The sequence below is a fragment of the Sciurus vulgaris genome, assembly GCF_902686455.1.
Source record: "Sciurus vulgaris genome assembly, chromosome: 8".
Lineage (NCBI taxonomy): Eukaryota > Metazoa > Chordata > Mammalia > Rodentia > Sciuridae > Sciurus > Sciurus vulgaris.
The window spans coordinates 59,152,013-59,172,602 of NC_136468.1; the positions used below are offsets into that span (position 1 = coordinate 59,152,013).

Here is a 20,590-nt window from a genome sequence, read left to right on the forward strand (position 1 = left end):
GTCCAAACACCATTTATTTAATAATCCATCATTTATTTATAGTGCTTTGAAACACTACCTGTATTAGTGTGCATTCTTGCACTACATTGGCCTCTCATACTATAGAAGAAGATTTTTAAATTAATAGAACAACAATGAAAAAAATGCTGAGGAGTAAATAGCATTATGTGCTACTGAGATTAACAGAAAATATATCATTATAAACCCTTGCAAATCAATATTCTTTGCATACATGGTTTTATCATGTATCAAAATTTTCTAATTCTTGAAGTTTCTCAATAGACTTTTACATGTATTAGTTTTGCTGATTCTCACATCAGTCATAGGAGGTAACACAAAAATATCCCTTTTTTTTAATACAAAAGATGAAACAGTTTGAAAGGTTAAGTAAGATCAAACTAGAAAGTTTCTTATCATCTTGGGCATCTTGAGTTAACTCTCTGTAAAAGATATGGTTCTTATTCCTGTTTCCAGTCTCATTCCTCCTCTTCTCCCTCATTCTCTTTCTCTTCTTACTAGTTTATGAGAAAATGAAATCAGACACCATTTTTTTTCTTATTATGGCCAGTCATCATAATCCATTTGTACTGTGTGTGTGTGTGTGTGTGTGTGTGTATCATGCATATGTACATCTACCCCCCACATAAGAACTACCATAAAACATAATAGTTAACTTTTGAATAGTAATATGTATCAGGGAATCAATCTGGAAGTTTCATATTGATAACTATTGCATTGATATTATGACTCCTGCATGTAATAATAAATCATACAGTACAAATACATCAGTAGAGATAATTTGAAATATTATTATACAAAATCAACATTACTGTTTTGGCTAAGGGTACAAGAGATGAACAAGTGTCCAATCTCAGAGGCCTGCCCCGAAGTCACCAGGGAGGGCCATGAGAGATCATGAAAGTTTTTGAAGGGCTGACATTTGTTTTGTTAAATGGATGCAACATGTGCTGAAAGGGCCCTTGTTTTTGAAAACAAAAAACTTCAATGAGTGTACTATTAGGATTATCTTTGTAATAAGTAGATGTAGTCTATCCTCAGAGCAGTCCATTCCATCAAAATGTGTAACAAAATGGTAATTGGCATCAGGAAGGATAAAAGAAAATTTGATTTATTGTGCACATTTTTCTTAAAAGTGCACACAACACAGGTTTTTATTTTTAATGGTAAAAACTCAGTGATATTATTCAAAATAAAACTAAGTATGATGCTAGTCAGTTTTGCTATGTTTATGTATTAGTAAATTAAAAATATTGTTTTCATCTTGCATAGCAAATATTAATGCATTTAAACTTTATATTTTATTGTTACATTTGCAAATCATTTATTTAGCATAGATAGGCTAGCCCCACAGAACAAAATAACCTGATCCTACATAGTATGCCAATAGTTTCTAAATGTTCTGTTGTAAGAGAAATATTTTTTGATCCAAATATTTATTTTCTAGGGAGCTAATTATAGTTTTTGTTAAGTATAAGTTATGTATCGCAACCAGAGAATTGTTGATCCCAGATAATTTTTGTGATCACTTGAATGCAAGTTTCTCAAATGTATTGTTAGAAATTTAAATTCTCTATATAGTTACATAAAAACATATAATGCATTTCCTAATAAATTTCTTAATAGATAATTACTGCAAAGAAAATATTAAGTACAGAAATAGAAAACTCATGGAATATTCAACTAAACTTTAAATTTCATCCAAAATGTGAAGCTAGACTGGGATTATATACACTTTTACATATATAGATCATCCATATGTAGACTAGAATACCATATTTACTGGTACCATTTATACTACTATACTTTATTAGTGAGACACTTAACCATTTTTATAGCTAACTTTGCTAAGCACTACGGCTTTATAAAGTCAAGTATTTGGAGCTATACTCTCAAAATCCATATTTGTTCTTTGTTGCATCCTTTTACATTTTTGTCATTGTTTCTAGATTTTGAAATCATTGTCTTTGTCTTGTGTTCTCACAATTAACTATTAACATCTAAAACCTCTAAAAGTCTTGTTTAAACCTTCAACTTCAAAATTTTAGAATTTTTTAAAATTCTGAACAATGTCATATGGAAAACAAAAATGCACTTGTAATTCAAAAAGAATTTAGAGGTTTTTTTTATGGAATAGATATTTTTATGAGCATTCAGAGTACCAAGCCTTCTCTAATTATTAATTCAAAAGAGATTTTATAACTAATTGGGAAACATTATTAAGGTTTTACTTCTTCGACTTTATTGTAGAAGTCTTAGGAGCTTGTCAGAAGTGGAGATGAAAATTTGGGGTCAGTAAATCTGAGATAGGGGCAAGAGTCAATGTTGTAACCAGCTGTGGTCCACGTGTGGTTCCTATGGTTGGTTCACTGGCTACATGCAGAGACTATAAACCTAGACAGCACACTCAATTCCCTTTGTGACAGTGTTAGTTTTAAGCAACATTGCAAAATGCGTATTACTTTTAATTTTCTGGCCTTTATTCTCCAATAATGATAATCACTGGAATTTTTTATTGTTGACTTGGAGCAAATCACTTTTTACACAAATTACCTCATTTAGTTCTCACAACAAACTCGTAAGGTCAGTAGTAGTTTGATGCCCTTTCTGCAAAGGCATGTCATTGTGTAATTAAGAATTTGTACAGTGTTCTGCTTAAATATCCACTTTTTTTTTAGTTACAAATTATTTTCCTTTTTATATATGTTCTATTGTAAATAGTATAGATTGATCACTTTTCTAATGCAGACTTTTTCACAAGAAATAAGTGGTAAGAAGAATTGACATATTTAAAGTTATGTGTTTATAAATTCAACACATGTACAATACAAATATTCAAAGACATGGAAAATATAAAAAGAATAATAAAATTTTTACGAACCACACTTCTGAATTCCAGCCCCAAGATAGTATAGTTCTCTTGGGTGATCTTTGAAAAAATAAAATAAGGAATATGCATTCCATTTTATGAGTTACCATAACTTTTTGAATCATTCTGATTGATGTACATTTATGTTGGGTGTCTTTTTACCTTTTATAAACAATGTATGAGTGAAAGGATTGCATGTTATTCTTGGTGTAGAATAAATTTTAGGCAGGAGGATTTCTTGGTCAAATAGTTGAGTTCTCCTTTGAATTAATAGATAAATTGTTGTTCAAAATCAATGTGTTAAGTAATGCTCTGAAAAAGCATATATGATTACCTGGCTTCCTGCATCTATTTGAGTGTGTGTGTGTGTGTGTGTGTGTGTGTATGTGTATACACATATATATACACACATATATACATGTGTTTGTATATGCATGTATACATATATATATTTGTTTGGTTTGGGGGGGTACTGGGGATTAAACTGAGGAGCACTCGACCACTGAGCTACACCCCCAGCCCTATTTTGTATTTTATTTAGAGACAGGGTCTCATTGAATTGCTTTGCACCTCGCTTTTGCTGAGGCTGGCTTTGAACTCACGATCCTCCTGCCTCAGCCTCCTGAGTTGCAGGAATTACAGGCATGCACCACCATGCCTGGCTTGATACACGTTTTTAATTTCCATTTCTTTCACCAGTGAAACTGGTTATACATTGTTTTATTTAGGAGACAATGCTTGTAAGACCTTTTACGTTTATTGATTAGTACTTTCCATAAGGTTATATACCATTTCACGTTCCCTTTAACAATTTATAAAAACATCTTTTCAACATTCTTTTGCTCACAGACATTATTATAAACATGTTTCTATTTTTTTCTATTTTATCTGTCAATAAATAACATTGGTTATTATTAATTATTATGTTAATAATGACTAGTTCTAAACCATATTGCATCTATGCCCTTCATACTTCATGTATCTTTTGCTATGTAACAAATCACTCAGATGCAATTGTATAAAACTGTTCATGAGTTCTGTGGGTTAGGGTTTCAGCCAGGTCCTGTAGGAGTGGCTTATTTCTGATCTATAATGTCTAGGGTCTCAGCTTGAGTGTTCAATTTGCTGTAGGCTGGACTCATCTGGAGACTTCCTTCACATGTCTGGCAAGTGTCCAGGCTGTATCCCTAGGAAGCTCAGAGAACCTGTAAATGGCCTCTCCAAGTCTTTTGATGTTCTTACCACATATTGGCCAGGTTCCATGAGAGAGCATCTTCCCAGAATGACTTCCTACTTGGAGAATGAATAGGCACCCTCCTACACATGACCACTACTATACAGTCAGTCACATTGTGTTTTTTATACATGTTGACTCTGAACACACTCTCACAAGTTTTTCAATTATGCATTCATTATTATAAATAACTTGTCAATACCAAATGCCAAAACCATCATTTGTAAATTACCCATCAATAACACTGCCTACTTGATTTGTTAGAGCTTTTCCTGTAACAAAAATAACCCTTAGTTATAATACCTATGATTTTTTTTCCTTTTAATCTTTACATTTGAAGGATGTTTTCAACTCAAACAAATTAAGCTACATTCCTTTCTTAGAAAATTTAGTTAACTTTTCAAGAAATTCTAATTCCTACATCAGTTATTTTAATTTAAAGAGAGACATTCTTTTTCCAAACTTTATTTTGCTTCTGTCATTTAACTATTTGTCTAATACATATCAATTCTTAAAATGTAGTGATTAGTTATTGAAATATAATTAACACATTGATTAATGAAAAATATCATACCCTACTATATTACATACTAATAATAGTCACCTCTTCATTTTGGCTTTTTCTACAGTTAAATTGTCAATTAGAGAGACTATTTTGCTGAATTTTTATAAGCCATATAAGGAATAGTGCATATTTATACTTCTTAAATTCAACATCAACTGAGGTACAGAAGAGACTTCTTTTTTAAAACATATTTTTTAGTTGTCAATGGATATTTATTTATTTATATGTGGTGCTGAGAATCAAACCGAGTGCCTCACACATGCCAGGCAAGTACTCTACCCCAGAACCACAACTGCAGCTCCAGAAGAGACTTCTTAAACTATTGTTTTATTACTCATAAATATAATTGCAATGCAGTGGAACAATGCTACAAGAAATAAGGTGGTGTAATCTGTGGGAGAAGTTTTGATTGAAAAAATCTTGAATGTCAAGGGTTACTTTTAAAGAACGTTTTCATATGGATAAACAGGAAAGAGGAGTAGTGAATCCCTGCCTCCCCAAAGGTAAAGTGTAATGCAGGAGCTATGGGTCCTATCAGGAATAGAACTTTTAAAGAAAGTCATTGAAGTTGTGCTGCTCATGTAGCTTTGATGGGGTGTTAGGAGTCACAGGGGATAAAGCCTGAGATCAAACCACTAGGGTCCTGAATTGCCATTCCAGAGGTTGACCTGCATTTAATAAAAGAAGCGTCAATATGCTTTTGAGAAACTGGCAGGATTTTATTTGAAAACATGATGAGGAAGAGGTAGATAGCAAGGATGATGCTCTTTTCTAGCAAAAGTAGGTTTAAGGGAAACATGAAATAAAGTCTGAAGGACACACTGGCATATGTGTCCAAATGGCACAGCTATCAGATACAGCCCTGTCCCTTTAAATGATAGGTGAAGTACTTAAAACTGGGCAAAGGAATACTGAAGTTAGCATACAGTCTGAGACTTGCAAGGCCTCACCCTGTTTCTGACTCCTCACGTATAAAAAGAAAATTGTATTTGTAAACAATGTTTCTGACCCTATCTTACTTTATAGACTTATTTTTGAGACTGAAACAAGATAATATGTGTAGATGTGTTTTCTAAATTTTAGGTATTATACAAATGTTTTTTTAGAGGAAAAACATAAAAAGAAAGGAATTAAAATGTAAAACTCTCAAAGTTACAATATTTACAAGCAATTTCACTCCTTTTTTGTAATTTTTTCCTGCTTGTTTATCCATTCTTTGGGAAAGACTTCAAATATTCTTTAGTAAATATTTTTATTGCTTGGCAGAAGAAAATAAAAACAAATAGGAGAGTGAATCACACTCAAAATTAATTTGTGATACACATTACTAAGTAGCCATTATGTAAAGAAAAAGTGCATGGTATGGTTATTTATCCTACGCATTCATGAATGAAAACTGCATCTTTGCTTGTTTTTCACTGTTGACAGAAATGTGTATAATGAACCTTTTATATTTTACTACTTTTTCTTTAACCACTAGAAATAGTTAATAACATAGTCATTTGATTTTTTTTCTGGAATCAGGATATTTTAGTTTTTTTCTGACATCTTTCAGACTATCCCAGTGGCACTGAGGAAAGCATAATAGTATTAATTCATGAAGCTAAATTATTAATGAGAATAATTTTATTTTATCAACATCACATTTACCACCTGATATACAATGACTCCAACCTATTGAAAATAGCTTACATTAGGCTTGCTGATTTCTAAGGGCCCCCTCAAGACTGAAAAAGTATAACATCAAAGGAAAGGTCTTATCATTCATACATTAGAGATAGTTTTTCTGATGCACACGTGTATCCACCTACATTAATAAACTATATGTTCTGCTTATTTTCAAACACAGGAGGACCCATTGAAAAATTTCTCTTTATCACATTAAAACAAAAAGTGCAGCCCACATGTTAATATTAGCAATGCCTTGTAAATTTAAACCACCCTACTCAGGCAGAAATTCCAGCTGTTAAAACATAGATAATGGAAATCCAGTGTAAGTAGTGACCAACATTCTCAACAGGGTTAAACTCCAACATTACACATTGCCTGAACCATAAATACAATTTCTTTGGGGTCATTGACAATGTCATCATGCCTCAAGTTTTCTGGTCGGTTTGGTGGCTGAATTTCACTTCATGGAAGAAAATTACATTACTCGCCCTTTAGCATTTCCTTGGATTGTGTACTGTATTAAACACATATTTAAGACCACAATGAACTCTCAAATAATGTGAGGAACTTTATTCTTGAGTATATATTTAACTTTGAAGTTGCTTGATTTATGCAAAGTAACAAAAAAATGTGGAAACTGCTTTCTTTCTGTCATATTATCAGGACTACCTAGTCTATGGTAATTATTTCCCCCCTTTTTCTACTTTCAATGAATTTATGCAACTCAGTTGTAGGAAGTTGCAAAAGTATTAAATTGAATCTTGTGTAGTAAGGAGAAAGCTTCTGCTCCAAAATCGTAGCTGGAGAGGTCAATAAAATTATTTTTAAAATCATGTTTAGTAAGTTATTTGATAAAACTAAAGAATCCAGTCTTGACATTTCATGACAAATATATTTTCAAGAGAATACCTTTAACTTATCCAAAAGAAAAAAAAAAAAAAAACTCAGTTATATGGGGAGAAAGAATCTTTCATTAACAAATAATTGTTCACCATGTTATAGATATATTACCTTCAAATTATATGCTGTCACTATATGCTGACCAAAAAATCTTCACAATTTTGCAATCTTTGATTTTGTGTCTTAATAGCCTCCATGAGTTGTTATTTTATATTCATTGGAAATAATATATTAATCCTAGGAAGAATTCATCATAAATTGTAAAAATATGTTATCTTCATTCATTTAGCTGGGGAAATTAAAAACATATCTATTCTTCCTTTCATTATTTTAACAATCTAATCAATTTTACTAAAGCCAATGGCTATCAAAATAGAGGAAATATAGAGACATAATCTTTCTATATCAACAGCCTCAAGAAAACATTCACAATAGAGCATAATAATTTGTGCTGATGTTCTAGTTTCACATCACTATGGCTATTCCGAGCTATTTTCTGAGTTGTTGGAGATCTATAATAAGCAAGGGTCATATGAGAAAGGAGATAAGAAGACAATCTGTTTCTGGAAAAGTGGCATGTATACAAGCAACATAAGTCTATGCTGGGTATTTTATTTGAAAACTGTCACAAACCAGTAAGGAAAGAAGACAAACAAATATGGTATAGGGTGGTGATTGATATAAGCAGAATTCATAGTGTGCTATGGATAGTAGTAGATACTAGGATAGACAAAGGGATTAAATCAGGATTTCTGACTGTAATAAGGTAGGTTTGAATTTTTTATATTATGTGGGTATTACTATCTTAAACACATTGATGAGCCCCAAAAAGAAAGATTTGGAAACCTGCAGGTACTTTAGCATGACCGGTACACAAAATGCAAGAGCAAAATTTTAGAGAAAAACAAGTACTGAAATATAAATCCCTTATATAAAACCCAAAAACTTCAGACTCTATGTAGACTATGGGAAGCCAATAAAAGAGTTCAGCTGGAAAATGATAAGAGGAAGTTCACAGAGCAGAAAGAACTTGGCAGGAGAGTAGGGAATCAATTGCTGAGACTTGGGAGCCTGTTCAGGAGGCTGGTGTTAAAATCAAGGTGTTAAGTGGTATTATGAGTGAAATAAATAAGTGCCAGTGAGTAGACAACAGTGTCAAATATTGCAGAAAGGAGAGTGAATACAGTAGAAAAATGTATACTTTGGATAATTTTTTTAGAACACTTGAGCGATGGTGCTTAGTACTTGGTTTTGTTGTTTCCTGTTGTTTCCAGCAGTGGGCTCAGGTGCCAGCATGCAGAAAACATTGAATTCTTAGTTTTGTTTTTAGTAAGTAGACAAATAGTGAGAACCTATTTTTTTAATTAAACAAGGTGCAAGGTTATCTGAGTGTGATCAGAGAGGCTTCCAGTTAGACTGATTGAGTAAGTAGCAACTCAAAGGAGTCGTAAAAAGACGTAATTAGAGAAATATAAATCGCTTGACTATTTTGAGCTCTAGCTAAAATCACTCACTGATTTTTTTAGTCAGCTTTTTCACTGCAGTGACCAAAAGACCTGACAAGAACAATTTTAGGCATGTGGAGGTGGCACATACCTGTAATCCCAGTGGTTTGGGAAGCTGAGGCAGGAGGATGGAGAGTTCAAAGCCAGACTCAGCAAAAATGAGGTGCTAAGCAATTCAGTGAGACCCTGTCTCTAAACAAAATACAAAATAGGGCTGGGTTTGTGCTCAGTTGTCTAGTGCCCCTGAGTTCAATCCCAGTACCCATCCCCCAAAAAAGATCTATTTTAGAGTAGGAAAAGTTTATTTGGGGTTCATAGTTTCAGAAGTCTCAGATCATAGATGGATTACTCCATTGTTCTGGGCCCAAGACAAAGTAGAACATCACAAAGGAATGGTGTGGTGGAGGAAAGCAACTGGGGACAGGGCACCAGGAAGCAGAAAGGGTTTCAATCATCAAGAACAAATGTAAGCCCCAAAGGCATGCACCCAGTGACCTACCTCCTCCAGCTACACCCTAGCTGCCTATAGTTAACACTCAGTTAATCTATTAAGTGGATTAATGCACAGATTAGACTAAAACTCTCATAACCCAATCATTTCACCTCTGAATGTTCTTGTATTATCTCATGAATGAACTTTTTTTTTTTTTGGATACTGAAGTTTGAACCTAGGGTACTTTACCACTGAGTTACATCCCAATCCCAAGTGTCCTTTTATTTTATTTTATTTTTGTTGGAGGAGGGGTACTGGGGTTGAACTCAGAGGCACTCAACCACTGAGCCACATCCCCAGCCTTGTATTGTATTTTATTTAGAAACAGGGTCTCACTGAGTTGCTTAGCACCTTACTTTTGCTGAGGCTGGCTTTGAACTCTCCATTCTCCTGCCTCAGCCTCCCCAGCTGCTAGGATTACAGGCATGTGCCAGTATGTTCAGCTCCTTTTTATTTTTTATTTTTAATTTTTTTTGTAGTGCTGAGGCTCAAACTCAGTGTCTCATGTATACCAGGCAAGTGCTTTACCACTGAGTTACATTCCCAGCCCATTTTATTTTTTATTTTGAGTCAGGGTCTTGGTCAGTTGCTGAGGGGCTCACTAGGTTGTTGAAGCTGGTCTTGAACTTGGGATCCTCCTGCCTCAGCCTCTTGAATCACTGGCATTCCAGGTGTCCTCCACCTGTAATTACTTATTAACATAGTAAATTTGCTTTATTGATGAATACATATACCTTTACTCTTCCCTTTCCTTTCTAAAGTTATTTTTAAACTTTGAATACATAAAAATATAAAAATGATACATATTTAGGGATAGCATGATGTTTTGGTATTCAATACATTATATAATATTCAATTTATCATGTGATGAGAATATTAAAAATTCTTGTAGCCGTTTTAAAAAATATACTATACATTGTTATTTTCTGTAGTCACCTTACTAGGCAATAGCACACCAGAATTTATTACTCCTAGCTAAGTATACTTAGTACTCATTGATCACCCTTTACCCCTTTTTTCCTCCCCCTACTCTCCTGAGCCTCTACTAATTGCTGTTCTTGAATGAAGTCCACTAGCACTAATCATTAGGCTAGGTTTAAGAATTAGGTAGTTGAACATATGGACAAGAGAATGCTGGACAGAGGAGGTGAGGGCTGACTGAGGCAAAGAAGAGGAACAAATGTTTCATTTATTTGCTTTTTTAAATGAAGGGCCCTAACTCGGGAGCCTGTGCAAGGTTTTTATGTTCTGAATAATCATGGAGAGAAGCTGGGAGGGCAAAAGGCTGTGGTAAGAAGAACATTCAAGCATTTGCACTGGATGATGACAAGGCCCCTGGTGTGGCACTGGCAGTGTGGCTGAAGCATAGTGGCTCTGAAAATCATGACACTGAGGAGACAGGAACTCCAAGGTTAGAAAATGGAAAAGACCCATGAACATGGAAATTTTCCAGCATTAACATAGATTTGGGATATGCAAGAGCTCAGTGAGTAGCAATTGTGAAGAAGATTATGTTAGTCAGCTTTTCATCATTGTGACCTAAATAACTGAAAAGAACAACTTAAAGGAGGACAAGCTTATTTTGTGTTCACAGCTTCAGAGGTCTCAGACCATGGTTGGCTGACTCCATTGCCCTGGGCCTGAGATGAGGCAGAACATTATGGCAGAAGGATGTGGCAGAGAAAAGCTGCTCAGTTCATGGCGGCCTAGAAACAGAGAGCAAGAAAAGAACCAGGGACAACATGTAATTCAGGGGCACACCCCCAGTGACCTACTTCTTCTAGCCACACCTGTCTGCCTACAGTTACCACCCAGTAGTCCATTCAAATGATTAATCCATCAAATGGATTAATCCACTGATGAGGTTATAGCCCCCCTGATCTAATTATGCCTTAAAGTCCGACCTCTGAACCTTGCTGTATCAGGGAACATGCTTTGAAAACACGTTTTTTTTTTTTTTTTTTTTTTTTTTTTAATGGTGAAATTAAAGGTTCAAACCATAACATTTCAACCCTGGCCCCCAAAAGCTCATGTTGATCTCACAATGCATAATGCATTTGGTCCATCTCCAAGAGTCCCAATAGTCTTAACAATTCTAGCAATGGTCAGAAGTCCAAGTCCAAAGTCTCCTCTGAGACTCAAGCAAACTCTTATTTCTGAGTCTCCTGTGAAAGTCAAAAGCAAGTTGCATAATGTCTGCTCACAGGTTTTGGGAATTATGACAAGATTCTTCAGGACTCCATTCATTATTCTGCCTATGATGGTAGCTGTAATTCAATTATGGAAAATATTTTGGAAGCATGTTGCAAATTTACTTTGGTTGTAGGGATTTGTTTGTCATGTAATAAGAATTTCAGAGGAAATGGTGGGAAAGTTTGAGAGCAATAAATTGAGCCATATCATGATTTAGTCAATGGAAATGTTATATTTGTAATCAACAAAGATTTATGGGTTTAAAGTAGGTTTTTTCAATATATTCATACACTTACTTTCTATGTTTGTTTGATCTTAACCATAGACAGGTATTTTCTTTCAATGTCATAAAGAATCGATTTAGTAAGTGAAAGATTATTTTAGTTCCCACTTACTCCTATATTGACTTCTTGTAACTTCTCCAGACTATCAATTAAATATGCTTTAACCTTGTGATTGCACATAATGTTCTTAAATAAAATTTATTGAGGCCACTCACACATTTGTCTCAGGAAACCAAATAGCTGTGATGAAGCTGTTAATTGTATCAGCAAATAAGGCTAGGCTCAAAATATCTTTGGGCAGTGTTGCCTATGACCATAGCCATTCTTCAGATCTCAAATCACTCAAATGAAAAATATCAGCCCATTACTAGCCTTTACTACTAAATGTTACTTTAGAGCTGTGTGTGGTGGTGCACACCTGTAATTGCAGTGGTGCAGAGGCTGAGGCAGGAGGATTGTGAGTTCAAAGTCAGCCTCAGCAAAAGTGAGGTGCTAAGCAACTCAATGAGACCCTGTCTCTAAATAAAATATAAAATAGGGCTGGGGATGTGGCTTAGTGACCAAGTGCCTCAGAGTTCAATCCCCGGTACCACACACACACACACACACACACACACACACACACACACACACATTTACTTTAGTCAAATAGCATAATAGCACTTGTTATAAAAACTAGTCAACAAGTGCTGGTGGTAAATACTTTCTCCCATTCTGTAGGCTTTCTCCACACATTCTTGACTGATTCCTTAAAGAACTCAAAAAACTTAAAAACAACCACCAAAAAAACCCCCAAATAACCCAATCAATAAATGGGCTAAGGAACAGAACAGGCACTTCACAGAAGAAATATGAATGGTCCAAAAATACATGAAAAATATTTAGCATCTCTAGCAATTAGAGGAATGCAAATCAAAACTACACTGAGATTCCATCTTACCCTAGTCAGAATGACAACTACCAAGAATACAAATAATAAATGTTGGTGAGAATGAGGGAGAAAAGGTACACTCATACATTGCTGGTGGAACTGCAAATTGGTGCAACCACTCTGGAAAGCAGTATGGCGATTCCTTAGAAAACTTGGATTATACCCAAAGGACTTAAAATCAGCATACTACAGTGACACAGCCACTTCAATGTTTATAGCAGCTCAGCTCACAATAGCCAAGCTATGGAACCAACCTAGGTGCCCTTCAACTGATGAATGGATAAAGAAAATGTGGTATGTATACGCAAAGGAATATCACTCAGCCATAAAGAAGAATGAAAGTATGGCATTTGCTGATAAATGAATGGAATTGGGGAATATCATGCTAAGTAAAATAAGCCAGTCCCAAAAAAACAAAGGCAGAATTTTCTCTCTGATATGTGGATGCTAACCCACAACAAGGAAGGGGAAGATTAGAAGTTCAATTAAACTAGACAAAGGGGAATGAAGGAAAGGGAGGGAGGGTGGGAATAGTAAAGACAGTAGAATGAATGGAACATATCTTTCTTATCCTTATATGTGCATATATGAACAATGTAAGTCCACACCATATTCAGCCACAATGAGATCCTAATTGGAATAAGTTATACTTATTCTATGTATGTATAATATGTCAAAATACACTCGACTGTCATGTATATCTAGAAAGAACAAATAAGTAAATAAAAAGGACAAAAAACTGGTCAACATATAATTGTTAAAACTATTTAATTTAGTAACCCCCAAATAAAGTAAAAGACAGAGATATAGTGTAAAAATAAAAACATACTTTTAAAAGGTTACTATTTTTAAATGCCTAACATGATTCAAAAAAAGAATTTTGACAGCACTTACATTACACTCCTATAGAAAGACACCACACGTTCTATTAAAAAATGTTAGCCAGTCTATGCTATGTAGCAACAAGATAATGAAGCAATTTTTATGTTCATCTAGAAATTGCTCAAACTTAGAAATGGTCAAATAATACCCATGGAAAATTGTAACACAAGGATTCAAGAACTTTCATATATTAAAAGTAATTTTTTAATTATTTTTCCATATTATATAGTATTTAAAATACATATGAATACTCTTCAAGTTGAAGAAGAATCCCAATCTAAAATTTAATTTGACTCATTTACCATTTTTTCATTATTTGACTCTCTGAAATATTATTAATCACATATTATCATGTAGGGATGAAATGAATACATCCTGTAAGCATTTATAAATTTCTTGTGTGTGAGAAGAATGGTGCATATTTTTTCTGTTTCATTAACTTTTATTTTTTAAAATTTATGTCTTAGTTTGTGACAATTATACATAATACTGGGGTTCATTTTGACATATTCATAAATGGATATAACACAGTGTATTCCATTTGAATCCCTAGTACATGCCCTTCCCCTTCCTTCACCATACCCCCACCACCTTCCTCTGTTCTACTGGTCTTCCTTCCATTTGTTTCTTGCTATTTAAAGTGGTGCATTATCATTTTACATGTAAGTGGAATTCATTGTAATATATGTATGCATGCACGTAGTTTTGACAGTTTCATTCTACAGTTTCTCCCCTTTCCTACTCCTACTATTTACTCCTGATTCCCTTCCTCAATTCTAATGTTCTCCCTTCTCTTTGCATGAGATTCCCTTTTTTCACTTCTTATTTTTCACTAGCTTTCACATATGAAATAAAACATTTGACCCTTGACTTTCTGGGTCTGGTTTATTTCACCTAGTTTGATGTCCTCCAGTTCCATCCATTTACCAGTGAATGACATAATTTCTTTCTTTATGGTTGAGAAGAACTTCATTTCATATGGTATGTATACCATATTTTCTTTATCCAGTCATATGTTGTCAGATACCTAGGCTTGTTAAGAATGGTCCACATTTAAAGCAAGGATGTTCTAACAGTTTCTTTTAAAAAAAAACATTTGTGGGCTAAAACATTAGAAACTATAGAACACATCATTTTTAATATTAAAATAATAGTTATATCTTTAAGTTATTCAAAAATATGGATTTTTAATAAACAAAAAGCAGACAAAAAGTTTATTATTATTTTTAAATGAACACTGTTAACCTAGGCTAAGCAAATAAATTGATTTATTTATCAATCAAATAAATGTGCAGTAGGCATTTGAAATCTGTGGAGAGGTGAGAAGTCAAGTGAGGTCCATCTGAGTTTGGGGCTGAGGTAGAGATCTTGAAGAGTACATCAGTATTCCGTATTCAGTGTTCATATATCCTCACTGTCAAATTTGAGGCTTCATAGAAGAGTTTGTGTTTTCACAAATAGAATTATATATTACACAGAAACGTGCCTTTTCTATAATAAAATTTTCAGAATAATTCCAAGTTCCACCTAATTATTTTCAAAATGTTAAGATTGCAGGAGTTTTGGTGAATCTAGCCTCCTATTGAGTCAATTTCTTTTTAAAGTGAAACATACCAATATCAGATACATGATACCTCAGACTCTGCTGAGCAACACAAATCTAGAATAACCTGAGGATCCGAGGTGCCTAGATTCTGATTTCTACTTATAAAAATTGTGACTTACCTAAACAATTGTTACTTCATTTTCCTTTATCTAACTTTGCAGTTCTACAAACTGTGAATCTCTTGGTCACAGAAATTTTTCAGTTTACATGTTCTATTTGTTTCACCCACTTGACAGTTTAAATTAAAATTAATGTATAAATAAGCAATGAAACAGTGTACTTGTTTTTTTTCTTTAAAACTTACTAATTAGTGCATTTTAATTATACAGAATAGTGGGTTTCAACATGTCATATTTGGACATGCCAATATACTCTGATCATATCTACCCCATGATCATATCATGGTTATAGGTCCTTCCCCTCCTGTTCATCTTCCCATGATCCCTTTCCTTTTCTCTAATATTCTACCTCAATTTTATTGTTTAACCTGTCTGAATATATCCCTTAGGTAAAAACAACCCCATCAGTAATTAGAGATTAAAAGTTGATTTAAGAAAGCAGCTCAGTACGTCTGTTCATGAGTTCTGTATGACCCTGCCATTTCATTGTATTAGAACACATATAAAATGTTTACTCTATCTTCTATTTTTTCAAATATTTTACAAATTGGCAGTAATTGAACAGGTAAACAAACTCTTAGTCACTTCCTTCTTCATATAATATTATGGATCTGCAAATTTGAAAACTCCTTCAGCATAGGTGTTAGGTGGGGAAACCTATAATTCTCATTTTTTCATGTCTTTGCAAACTGTCATCCGTGGAAAGTGAACACAAATATCTCTCATATTATTTACTGGCATTCTTGCTTTTTTCTAGTTTGTGTGCAATAGCTAAATAAGTAAAACTTGGTTGATTAAAATATAAATTAACCATTCCTCTAGGTCCAGAATCATATTTAATTTTATAGGCTTTGGTTCAAATCCAAGGTTGGAGAATGATGGGGGTAAGGTGGCCTCAGTTTGTACTAGAAAGATTCTGAAATGGCAGAATCAGGATGGTGAATTTAGAATATCAAATAAAGAGGAAAGATGTTAAATAAGAATGGCAAGACTAAGAGCAGATAATGTGGAGGAAATGGGATGAGGAGGAAAATCAAGTTCAAGTTCAAGCTCAAGAGAAGTGCACTCAACTCTCAGGTTACTCAGGGCTTCAGGTTTGTTTATAGGCTCATGGCCCACAGATGGGCAGGGTTGTTCATGAGATGCCACTGTGGGAAGAATGGGCAATGCTCTATTGAAAAATCAGTGTTTTTCTAATATTTTTGAAGGTAATTTGCATTACTACTTTCCTAAATCACTTTCTTTTACTGCACATTTATTGGAAGTTAATTATAAAATATCCATTAATGGGAATTTCAAATTCTGGGAATATTTGAAGAAAATTCCTGTGGTTATGTAATTAAAATAGAAGCCAATAAAACAATATATTTTTCTACAAATATTTATTCATAATATTTTATTCATGTGCAGACATACATTAAAATTTAAAAATGAAATAGTATATATATTATGGCATTTATTAAAACATTGCAGTAATTATGCAATAATTTTCGATTAAATAGTGAATGTTTATACAAAGATATGAAGAATAAAAATTATTGAAACTAAATATTCTGACTTGTTGATTGTAAATTTTCTCATTGTCCTTTTCCAAACTATTCAGAAAATCAGTAAGACATTTCTGGAATATAACCACAATTCTATTTTTATCATAGAAACTTCATTTTAGTAATTTTTTAATCAAGTTTGACTTCTTTGTAATTTTTAACTGACACATCTCAGATAAATTAATATTATCTGACTGAGTGATCAAAATTGCTGATTTATTTCATTTCATCACCTGCATACTTTTTGAGAGGCATGAGAGAAGTGCTCAGTTTTACTAAATAACTTGACATTACTGATCTCCTGTTTGTTTTGTAAATAGTCGAAGTTTAAAGTTTTAGCTGAGCAATTAAATTCCTGTTAAAGTTGTCACATTCACAATGGCTTTCTGGTTTTCTCTTCAGGATCCTCTGTTTCACCTGGAATCACACAGATCTGAACGAGGAAGGGGCAGATGTCCTTTTGATCCCAGCTCCTCCTTCATCTCCACTTTAATTGGTAATTATCTTGTTGTAGACATAGGTGGTGTACTCAGAATGATTTCCAAACTTTTTTTTTCAACATCAGTGTATTCTTTGGTATTTCTTTATCTACTTTGCCTTGTCATATCTATTTACTGGTGCTAGAAGCAATGATATTCAATTTCAAGCCATTCTAACTTGAGTAATTTGATTCTAAAATAAGTGCAGATGCTGTGAACTGTGCATCCCATCTCGAAAAAAAAATTGTCATTGAGTACCTGACGTAAGACATTTGAATAGTGTCATTTTACTATTAACAAAATGCAATTATAAATGCAAAATGCAATATGTTTTATAAACATTTAGCTAGAGAAACCAAACTGTTTTAACATGTTACTTCTTTATGTTTTAATTACTCTTCTGATTTAGGGAATTTTAATATTCTCCTCTTCGAATTCCTTTTCCTAGTTTCCTTGAAATTCATCAGAAAGTCATTAAGAACTGCAAAGTTATTTGTCTAAATTTTTGTTAATTTAGAATATAAATTACAGAGACTGACCTATTCAAACTATCACTAAATATACATGCTGGGATGATGAAATAAGATGGCAATGTGTGTTCTATATTTAAATTTGATTCAATTTAATTAGATGAACTACCCAAGTAAACACAATAAAGCATTGTAATTTTTCTTTCTCTCTTATATTAGTTGAGGTTGAAAACAGCACACTTGTCAAATCCTCCAGCACTATGATAGTAGAGACAGATGGGAGTGCCTATGTATAAAACTGAAGAAAGCAAACCCTGACACCTGACATGGGTGCTATAAGAATATTCCATTTTCTCAGTATTGATTCTGATATAGTATGGTACAGATGTGAAAGGTTCTGTTATTACATTTGCAATAGTTACAGGATTTTTTTTCTACTAATACTAGTTCATCTTTGCAAAAAGTGAAAAAATGTAAAATAAGAGATTTCAATTCTAAATAAACTAATAACACTTAAAACTGGTCACTGATGATTAATCAACATGTGCTAGACTTGATTTAGAGTTGACACAGATGCTAATGTGCTCTTGTGCATGCTGAATGTATTCATTGATTTTAAAATTTTATTTATTTTATATTTTAATTTGTTCTAATTAGTCATATATGACAGTAGAATGCATTTGACACATTGTACATAAATGGAGCACAGTTTCTCATTCTTCTGACTGTACATGGTGCAGTCTCACACCAGTAGTGTAATCATACACATATATAGGGTAATAATATCCATCTTATTCAACTGTCCTTCACATCCCCATGCCCTGTTCTCTCCCCTCATTCCCCTTTGCATAATCCAGAGTTCTTTCATTCTTCCCTACCCTCCTCCTCCATAATGGATCAGTATCCTCTTATCAGAGAAAATAGCCTTTGTTTTTTTGGGTTTGGCTTATTTCACTTAGCATGATATTCTCCAGCTCCATTCATTTACCTGCAAATGCCGTACTTTCATTCTTCTTTAAGGATGAGTGATATTCCATTGTGTATGTGTACCCCACTTTATTTATCCATTAATCTGTTGAAGAGCACCTAGGTTGGTTCCATAATTAAGCTATTGTGAATTGAGCTGCTATGAACATTGATGTGGCTGCATCACTATAGTATCCTGATTTTAAGTTCTTTGAGTATAAAACGGAGTGGGATAGCTGGGTCAAACCGTGGTTCTATTCTAAGTTTTCTAAGGCACCTCCATACTGCTTTTTAGAGTGGTTGCATCAATTTGCAGTCCCACCAGCAATGTATGAGTGTACCTTTCCCCCCACATCCTCACCAACAATTATTATTGCTTGTATTGATAATTGCCATTCTGACTGGAGTAAGATGGAATCTCGGTGTAGTTTTGATTTGCGTTCCTCTAATTGCTAGAGATGTTAAATATTTTTCATATGTTTTTTGACCGTTCATATTTCTTCTTCTGTGAAGTGCCTGTTCTGTTCCTTAGTCCATTTATTGATTAGGTTATTTGTATTTTGGTGTTAAGTTTTTTGAGTTCTTTATATATCTTGGAGATTAGTGCTCTATCTGAGATATGTGTAGTAAAGATATTCTCCCATTCTCTAGGTGCTCTCTTCACATTATTGATTGTTTCCTTTGCTGAGAAAAAGCTTTTTAGTTTGAATCCATTCCATTTGTTGATTCTTGATTTTACTTCTTGTGCTTTAGGAGTCTTGTTAGGGAAGTCAGGTACTAAGTCAATATGATGAAGATTTGGGCCCACTTTTTCTTCTATTAGGCACAGATTCTCTGTTCTAGTGCCTAAGTCTTTGATCCACTTTGAGTTGATTTTTGTGCAGGGTGAGAAATAGAGGTTTAATTTCGTTTTGCTACATTTGGATTTTCCAGCACCATTTGTTGAATAGGCTATCTTTTCAGAAAGTTGATTTTGATGGGCATTACATTCCACTCCCTATATTCCTCCATCCCAATCTTGGTACTCAGGCAAAATAAATAAATAAATAAATAAATAAATAAATAAATAAATAAATAAATAAAGTTTTCAAAATAAATTGATTCATAAAAGAAAAACTCTCATGTTAGCTCTATTAATGGGAAAAGTTAGACTTAGGCTTCAAAATTTCAAAAAACTTGAAAGGAGAATTTCACATAGTAATTAATTTCTTCAGGAACTTGAAAAAAGATGTACGATGTATTTAAAGAATGAAAAATTTTAAAGAATTATTGTCTTAAAATATTTTGAATTCCCCTATACACCAATTTATGCACATGTACGTGCATGTGAAATGTGTGTGTGTATGTGTGTGTGTGTGTGTGTGTGTGTGTGTGTGTGTGTGTGTGAACAGAGTATGAAGACAAGACTTTAAATATGGAAACAAAGTTGTCTAAATCGGTGTAGACTTAGTAGGAATCAAAATCTTAAGAATGACACTTTTGTTGAATGCCAGATCCATAAATACTAGACGTTCCAAAGAAATTGGCAGGAAGTGAATTAAAATGCATCCATTTGGTAGACTCATATGATCTTTTTCTAAAGTTTTTAGTGATTTTTATATCTTCATACATGCAAGATTTGACTGTCTATAAAAAATCTTTCTCATCTTTTACCATATTGTCTCTTGCACAGAATAGGCCTTCTGTGTTCACTGAGGAACCTAAACAAACAAAAAATAAATTTTGAAATATTTTTCATAATAATAAAAGGATATTTGAAAGTTGAAAATTACACAGTATATAAAGCTTCTACAGTGAAATCCTAAGAATATCAGAAGCGAGGACCAATCATTTTTAATATTTTATTTAAATGGAGAAA

At 33.5% G+C, this 20,590-nt stretch overlaps 1 protein-coding gene across 1 annotated transcript in view; it reads left to right on the top strand.

Annotated features, from left to right (window-relative positions):
* Positions 1 to 20,590, top strand: part of SEMA3E (semaphorin 3E) — a 282,400-nt gene that overhangs the window by 204,459 nt on the left and 57,351 nt on the right. The window contains exon 5 of the mRNA XM_079150556.1: positions 17,220 to 17,313. Within this exon, the coding sequence (XP_079006682.1) occupies positions 17,220 to 17,313 (94 nt within the window). The remainder of the gene's footprint in view (positions 1 to 17,219; positions 17,314 to 20,590) is intronic.